Raw genomic sequence first — 8,732 nt, forward strand, 5'->3', positions numbered from 1 at the left:
ACTTGATGGTGGTCCTCCTTTCTTATGCTTAAGTCCATAGTGTGCATTTATCAAAGTAATCTCCATTGAATTTTCTTTTCTCATAAGATCATATTCTTAGCATCTATAGTTGCTGAAGTTTTGAATTTAGAAAAGTTTCATTAATCTTAGAATCCCCATTTGATCATCTTTTTCATCATGCTTATTCATAGTGTGGTCCTTAATGAGTTATAGCTTATATGCATGAGAATCCATGATCATGCATAGTATCCATTGATTACTTTGCCTCAAATCCATAATTTAGTCACATTGTCACTCAATTTCCAGAACTTTTTCATCACGTTTTTACCTATGGGAGTTCATAATCTTTCCATACAAGACTGTTTTGGTGGTCTGAGGGACCACCGTGTATAGTTTGACCATAACTCTCTTGTTCTTTATCTGATTCGATTCAAACCTTTTGCATTCTGTTTTGGATGATAATGCCAATGTGTTGAGATTTTAAAAAGTTATTTTAAGGTGTGTAATTGCTTTCCATTTGTATTAGATACTCTTGTGAGATTGAACCATTTTTGTACAATCCGAAGGGACAAAATTAAGGCTTTATAGGGCCCGATTGCGTGGCCCCGACGTAAAAAGTTCGAAACATGGCTTCCCTATTTTAATTTGGCATTTTAATTCCCTGTTTAGTTGATTTTATTCCTTAGAATTTTGTTTAGAGTAGTTGCATAATATATTTAAGCTTTGAGACACAGTTTATGTAATATGTGCTATAAAAATGTAATTCATACGCTAGTCTTGCTTTATATGTAATTGCCCCATAAGGGGTTGGTATTTAGGTTATTTACAATGGTTATATAAGACTAGAAATGGTTGTAATTGTTATTCAAAGGGTTATAACTTATTCACTTAGCTTGGTTTTTAGCAAGTGGCTTGTTGAAGGTGCCCATTTTGCCTTGTTTTTGGGCTTGGAAATTTGCTCTAGTCTTGTATCCACTATCACATATTTCAGAAGAACCCATTAAAAAGAAAATTCAAAAGAATTCTTGGTATAGATCATGTTGTTATACTTGATTCACCCACCATGCCAATTTAACAAATTTTTGTTGTGAAAATCATGGCCAAATATCTAACCAGCCACCAATTTTGGTAGAATTCAGCAGAGTTAAATATAACACTTACATGGAATTTGGATCAATTTCAAAGAAAATTTAGCATTTGGACCCTTAATTTTCTTTTTCTTTTCATTTTTTCCTTTTTTCTCTAAACAATTGAAGAGCCCAGTTACCCCAGTAATACTGAATTTGGAAACTAGCAAGAATGTGAATCCCATGGCGTGAATTTCTAACTTCAAGGCTCCATTATAGGGTTCCAGCTCCATATCTGAACCAGACATTTGCGGGTGTAATCTCAGCTTAAACACAAACACACAGACACACACATTTCACCAAAGCAGACATCTCCCACACCCAAACAAAGCTACGTCACCTAGACACGTCATTTTTTAGGCCTCATCACATGTCGACACTTGGACATTGTGTCAACACTTTTAGACATGAAAGCACAAACAAACACTCTTCATCAAACCAAACTTCTCCCATACTAGAAGAAGGAAGTCTTTCAGACTCCACGAGAAGGCCCTAAATTATAAATTCCTAGCAGAAAAAAGCAATGACTCTTTTCATCTGTTTATATGAAAAAAATGCTTCTTTTCATCTGCTTATATGAAAAGAGCACTTCAAAACTCCTTTCACAATACACCAGTGCTTCAAAAATCGAACTCAGGTGCCAACTTGGTCACTCCCAAGACCAACTCGCTGTGTAAAACAATAAACATGAAAATGCTCAACAAGTTCTTCCAAATTTTGTGACAAAGATTTCTGCGGAGTGTAGGCCATGAGATTTGAACCCCAGCTCATCAACTAAACATAACAAAATTCTATCAAACCAGATGGAGCACTCTGTTAGTCAAATCAACAAAAAAAATATATAAAAGGAAAAACTCAGGCACATCCCAACATTTTCATTTATAAAACTTGGTTACTGTATAACTCAAGTTGACATGGTTAGTTCTTGCAACGAAATGTATGTCATTTGCTGATCTCATGAACAAAAAATATAGAAGAAGAAGAAAAAGACAATTGTTTTTCTGAACAATTCACCGTGCTATGATTCTTAAGCTCAGTCTCAAGTTCTCAAGACCTGCAACAAACGACATAATTATGAAAATCGTCTACAAAATGACATTGTTTCAAGGGGACTCAGACACAGCGTAAAAAAACGATGAATTAGCTACAAGGAAAATCAGATTGAATGAGAAGCCACTTCCCCGAGTCCTAATTAAAATCCCAGATTTAGATCTCCAGAAATCAATCCAAAAGTCCTTGTCAAAATCCTTTTTGATAAGTGTTACAAGTCATACTCTCTTCCCCTTGTCAAAAGCCCTTTCACAGAAGTTCCAAGTCATACGCTTAATCATAGGACAAAGCCATTTTCCCACTCCAAGATTTAATGTCAATAATTCCTCGGGATCGACTTGTATTCTGAGAATGCATCAGATGCATTGCATAAGAATCAAAAATCTAGTATCAAATGGTGCTAACTTCACAAAATCAGTTTCCATAACCAATATTTCAGCTGGTTGCTGACAAGGAACAATCCCTCCCTTTAATGCAATTGCATAAACCTTACCAGCATCAAAGACCCGACCCAATTGATTAAATTCTTGAACCAAGTGCTGTATGCAGCTTTACTAGGACTTGTTTGTCTCTCTAACATGAGTTTCATCACACCCATTGCATCATCCACCCTCCCCTTGCTACGAAGCTTCTTAATCACAGTGTTATAAGTCATTCTCTACGGAGGAAGCCCATTTTCGTTCATTTCACTTAGAATTGACAAAGCTTTCCCCATCTCTCCTCTTGGGGGAAGAGAATGAATCATTAGACAATTAAGTATGAGCAGATGGTACATACGCCAACTCCCCAATTCTCCTAAAAACTGTCTCTACATCTACCAAAGAGATTTCTTTACACAAAGAAAGTCTACAAAGACCTCGAGCAAGCTTATTCAAGGTTTTTTCACGTGGTCTGGCCATTCGATCATAAAATTGCAGACCCATTTTGATTTTATTCCATTTCAACAAACCATAAGGTAAAGTTGCATAGCTAATGAAATCAGGCTTAATTTTCCTCTCAATCATCTCCTGTAAAAGGCTCAACCCCTCTAAAAGTCTTTCCTTCTTTATAGCAACCATTGAACAAAGCATTATAAGCCATTGGGGTTGGCTTGATACCTGCATTAATGGCTTCCTCAAGCAATACCCCTTCATCTTCATCTGATCGCCCCACTTTACAAAGACCATCCATGCCATGTGTACATGTATAAATGTCTGGTTTTCACATAACTTTTGAGTAATTTCATTGAACAATTCAACAGCTTCCTTAACTCTACCAACTGAGCAGAGCCCAACAGTCAATTTATTGAAATTGTAAGTTTTGGGTTCAAATCCTCTCTCATGGTTCAAAAGAGGTTCATAGCCATTTAAATTTTGGGTGATTTGAGAAAACAGAGGAGCATTGTAGAGTGATGAAGAAAATGTTTTCACCTGATTGGAAGTAGCTGGATTTGAGGAGAGAGAAGAGGATGGTGTTGTAGGAGTAAGAGGGGCCTTAGGGAGAGAGACGTTAAGGGGAACTCTAGTTCAAAAGAGGGATTGAATGCTGAAGTGTTAGGTATAGAAATGTAGAGAGAGAAAGTGAGATAAAGTCATTAATAGTTGATAGGGAGATGAAGGTTAGAGAGAGAGAGCTAAGAGGAAAGAGGATAAAAGTAGTGAAAGAGAGAACTCAGGAGGAAGAGGAAGGAGAGAGGAAGAGGAGACAGAAAGAGAGAGAGAGAGAGAGAGAGAGAAGAAAGCTTACATATTTGGGGACCGGGAATGCCTCTTCTTTTGTTCTTTGGGCGAGAATGCTTTTTTTCTTAGGCCACGGTTTTGAGATAAAGGAGAGCGAAAATAAAAACATGAAGTGCCGCTCTCCATGGGGTGGGTTGGATGACCGCACGTCACGTTTTTGCATGAGATGGTCTTCCCAAACCATAAACCTCACCGATAACCAAGCTTGGAACTTGGCCAGTGAATTGGAACTGCAGTTGTATGATAACTGAAGTTCCAGTTGACAAACACACCCTTAGAAAGATTTGAATCACCACAGACTCCAATTACAAAAGAGATTGAGTCTCATGTTTATAATTCCAGCAAATCTGAGATATAACATATATTTCACCAGAAAATAGTTTTCCCCATAATTGCTTGAAGCGGGACTGCGAGAGGATCAACACTTAGGTTGGGATATCCACAGCTATAGTTTTCCCAATTAGGCTGCTCCAATTTTTATCATAACTTCATACTTGAAGCTGGATTCTTTTAGTTTATCTTGTAGGTAACTTATGCTTATTCTTTCCAGCTTCCATGGTCCACAAAAGAAATGTAATTGTGCTGCAAGAAACTGACAACTGAAAAAGAGTTCCTCAAACTCCTTGAGTATTGGGGTGAACTGAAAACTCTTCTAGCTAGATATACTTCGTAAGATTCAAAAAATTTTCACCTGCTTGAGTCAGATGAAAAATCAACATTTTTCTACAATATAGACAAGAGATGCGACTTTGATTTCCATCTAGCTTGAAAAAGTGGATGTATTCCAATAACCATGAAATAGGAGGAGATGCACTAAGATATTATTCACGGCATCAGTGAAATGTTGATGCCTTCGTAACTTGTTATCTAATTCAAGCGTATCTAGACTGATCTATATTCACACCAGAAATTCAGTTTCCTTTCAGTGACACACCGCCTAAATTTGTGTAGTTTATAGAAAGAATAGAATGTTCTATAACTGGAATAAAGCAAAAATCATACAAGTCCTGTCCTTAATAGAAGACTCTTAGAAACAATTTTTGAGCAACAACAAGCAATCCCAGCAATTCAGCATTGCACAAACAGAAAATGCATAAAGTCGACTCAATTCATATTCCACAAATGAAAGCTTAGATGGCTGGTAACAGGCCGAAGTGCCCCAGATGGGAAATATTGGATTGTGAACAAGCACATAATCAGCAATTTGCTTATGGTAAGATCATTAAAGATATCCAATAACATCTAGACAAGCCAAGCAGAAACTCCACACCTTGTAGACGAGTCCAATAGAAATTCCAGCAATCAAGAGGAAAAAGGGCATAACAAAATCGGCCAGCCTTAGACCATCCCAAGGAGCATGAGCCACAAAAGGAATTATTGAACCAGCATAATCAACAAAGATCATCAACTGCATTATAGAAGAAAGTCATATAACTAAAGTCAAGAATGACGCCTGGAAGTTTGAAACCCTTAAAGCCTATGCACTTAAAATCAGTCCATTACAAAGATTTTGAAGTTTTCTATGAGCATCATAAGCAAATATACAAACACCGGAGTTACGGATATTCAAGCACAAGAAACACAAGCAGTTAGAGTTGTATGATAAACAAACTACAAACTGCTTCCAAACATTAAAATGCCAACAAGATCACTCCCCTTCCTTATTTTGAGAATATTTTTGGCTTTTCCATAAATAATAAATTCAATTTTTGACCTTACGAAGATTGTTCATTAATATCTCAAGAAATGCATTCAAATGAAATGAATAAACAATATATGCTTTAAGCAATCTGAGTGTAGGGTTTTTATTTCTAAGAAATTGAACTAATGTAGCTTTTGGCGAGGACAATAGGAAAAGTGTAAAAAGGATACTTAAAACAATTGCTTTTTGACGACATTTGAGTTATGTATCTCTGAGAAGACTGGAATGCAAATTAGAGGATGAAGCACGAGACCACTCTATATACTCTTTGCATGTGCAAGGATGCCACGAATGCCATTGATACATGGTCACAAAGTGTACATAGAGAGTGGGATATGGGACATTGCCATGCCTATGTTTGAATTCCTAGGTAAAGCCATTGTCATTTTGGGGATATTTTAAGTAGGTTGACAACAAGTCCATGCCCTAAGACACTATGTATTCTCGCATAATATAAAACACCAAGCCATTGTGAGAATGAGAAGACAAAGGCTGTGTTTTCCTCCTCATTCCCTAGATGCATCTAATGTTTGGGTGACAGAACCATGCATGGGAGCCACAACCATGGCTTCAGATGATTTCCTTCCACAAAAGATAAAGAGGAAGGCACAGAAAGCAAAGAAAAGAAATAGCTTAATGGGCAATAGAAAAAAACCTGTTTACTAGTTTATAAAACTTGAACAACCATATAAAAGTGTTTCATAAAACCATCAGTGACTGTTGTGTGAATTGATGAGGTATAAAAGGATAGCTCACCTTCTCAACATATAAGTTTGGGGATTTGGTACTCGTGTTATTTTTAAGTTGTTGTGTAAGGCGTAAAACTGCATACAAAGAGGGCCAAGTTTTGGCTTCCAGAAAAGAAATCATCCTCAATTCTCTGACCAACAACACGAGAGGTTAGTTTCCAGACATTTGTTTACGTTGAAACCACTGAATGCATGGATTGGAGCCAAAATTTGTCAGTTTCATATCAAAGTGTGTTCAGTGAGTGAGGAGACAACTTGTCAGTTTTTGTCATTTTCATATGTTTTAGGTTCCCAAGAGCCATGCCATTCCAAAAATAACCTACATGTAGACACGTTTTCTCAACATCTTTTCTTTAAATTTCATAATAAATGTACTAATGCAATATAAAATCACACATCTCCCATATTTAAATATGTAGATACATATCGTGTTTGAAAGGTCATTTTTGAGATTGGCATTTGTAACTCATATATGTGTAAGACGCCAATACACATATCCATACAAAGAAAATAGATATTAGTCAGGCCCTTAGGCCATAACCTCATAACAGGAAGAGAGGTACTGAGCAAAAGTTCACAAAATCACATAAGGAATATGAGTTATTTCCTTCCAAACATATGCAAGTAATAACAAAGGAATGCAAGTGTAGTTTGATTTCTAATTATTTCATTTTAGGCATTAAGACTTGATTAGCTGGAGCTTTCTAACTCCACGAGGGAAAATTATGCGATATTCACAGCTTTAGGAAATTGGGTGTAGAACGATTCGAGTGAATCATCGCCGCAGAAAAGTACTCTCACATACTCCCCTGTTTTACACATCCAAAGCTTGAGATAAACTCAAGATTCAGGACAGTGAAGGGGGCAAAGAAGATTGGACTAGACTTGCTATTCATCAATATGAACACTTGCGATCAATGCAAATGTCAACATGTTCCATCCCACTTGGCATAAAAGTGAGAATTCAACTAGCAATTAGTAAAAAAGATACTCCACTCGCAAGCCACAAACTCGAGAGCACACTAGTTGGAGTGGGGAGAATCTGAAGCTCCATGAATCTATGAAGAACCCTCCCTTATTCCACATTGAATTTAATGCAGGAGCATTTCAAAGAAGAAGTGAAGGGAGAGATTGCTTACAGCGACTGTGAAGCCACGGAATACATCAAGAGATGCGAGCCGAGGTTGAGAAGGAGGAGGGATAGAGTGAGACTGCTGCTCATGGCTCCTAAGCTCCTCCTCCTCTGCTCTCAACAACACATATGGAGCACCCGTCATTGTTACGTGCACAAAGGATATTCCGCCTGAGCCCTAAAACGCACGGAAACGGAGGGGCGGGGTCGCCTCTCCCATCTCCAACAACCGGGTTGCAGGAGAATGTTTGGTGACAAAATAAGCGACTGTACGAAAAGGGCCACAACGAGGAGGAGTTGGCCTTTTACTTTGTTCCGACCTTTGGCCGCGCTTTCAGGCAATGGGTCCCACTCACGTCAGCCTGATTTTTTCCTAGGAAATAGATATGGGTACCGTGGGTTGTTTTCTCATGCCTGTGATCGCGCCATCTTTTTTGTGTCTTAATACGGGGTTGGTGGGGCCGATGGTCATTGTATCGTTTTCTTTTGTTATCTTTTCATTATTTTTTGTCTTTTTTTTTTTTTTTAAATAGTTTAAGAGATTTTATCAAATAACACCGAAGAATAGGCTTGTCATGCAACTTACCTCTGGCCAAACTTTTTTCCCCACTTCTTACCTAAAACTATATTTTTCTAGCAAATACCTTCAAATAAAAAAAGATATTTTTTTTTAACAAAAATACATTTTTTCATACATAAAAAATTATTTTTGGCCGGACATTCACGTGTCATTTACCAATTGCCAAACCCCGTTAAACTAAAAACAAAGTGTCGGACCGCTCTTTGATATTCCCCGATCGTACTTTGGACCTATTGTCGAACCGCATGGGTCTATTGCCAGACCGCAGTGACCTTTTGCCAGACCGCTCTTTGGCAATGTTGGACCTCATGGGCCTATTGTCGGACCTTTCTTTGTCAGTACCAGACCGCTTGTTTATACTATCAGACCGCTTTTTTTATGAGAAAAGTCAAGTAGGTAGTATTAGAAGAGAGAGGGCATTTTGGTCCTAAAAACTATAAATTTTTTATTAGGAGGTATTTGTTAAAAAAGCATGTTTTTTGGTAAATGTTGCAATTAAAAAGTTGGTTGAGTAGGTTGTAAAGAAAGTTTGATCAAGGGGGTTTTTTTGTAATTTTCCTATCAAAATAAGTAAAACATCACCTAATAACTCATCAAAATAACAATTTAAGTGTTGAAAAACCTTTAGATCGAACATCTAAGCGTGATCCTCTGCGCCATTGAAGGAGGAGACC

The 8,732-nt window shown here is 37.5% G+C and overlaps 1 protein-coding gene across 50 annotated transcripts in view; it reads right to left on the reverse strand.

Moving 5' to 3' along the window:
* The window catches only part of LOC18428523 (uncharacterized), a 52,583-nt gene extending 44,700 nt beyond the window's left edge, over positions 1 to 7,883 (reverse strand). For 27 of the 50 annotated variants that reach the window (XM_088848146.1, XM_088848143.1, XM_088848144.1 and 24 more), the window contains exons 1-2: positions 7,486 to 7,766; positions 5,166 to 5,303 (exon numbers count right to left, since the gene is read on the reverse strand). In XM_088848146.1, coding sequence (XP_088704272.1) covers positions 5,166 to 5,303; positions 7,486 to 7,623 — 276 coding nt within the window. In that variant the 5' untranslated portion in view covers positions 7,624 to 7,766. Of the gene's footprint in view, positions 1 to 5,165; positions 5,304 to 7,485 lie in introns of all 50 variants that reach the window. The other 23 variants (XM_088848167.1, XM_088848169.1, XM_088848168.1 and 20 more) reach the window with 4 other exon arrangements.
* Positions 7,884 to 8,732: the final 849 nt, after the last annotated feature.

Source organism: Amborella trichopoda, chromosome 9 (genome assembly GCF_054954075.1).
Source record: "Amborella trichopoda isolate Santa Cruz 75 chromosome 9, AtrichopodaSantaCruz75HAP2 v2.0, whole genome shotgun sequence".
Lineage (NCBI taxonomy): Eukaryota > Viridiplantae > Streptophyta > Magnoliopsida > Amborellales > Amborellaceae > Amborella > Amborella trichopoda.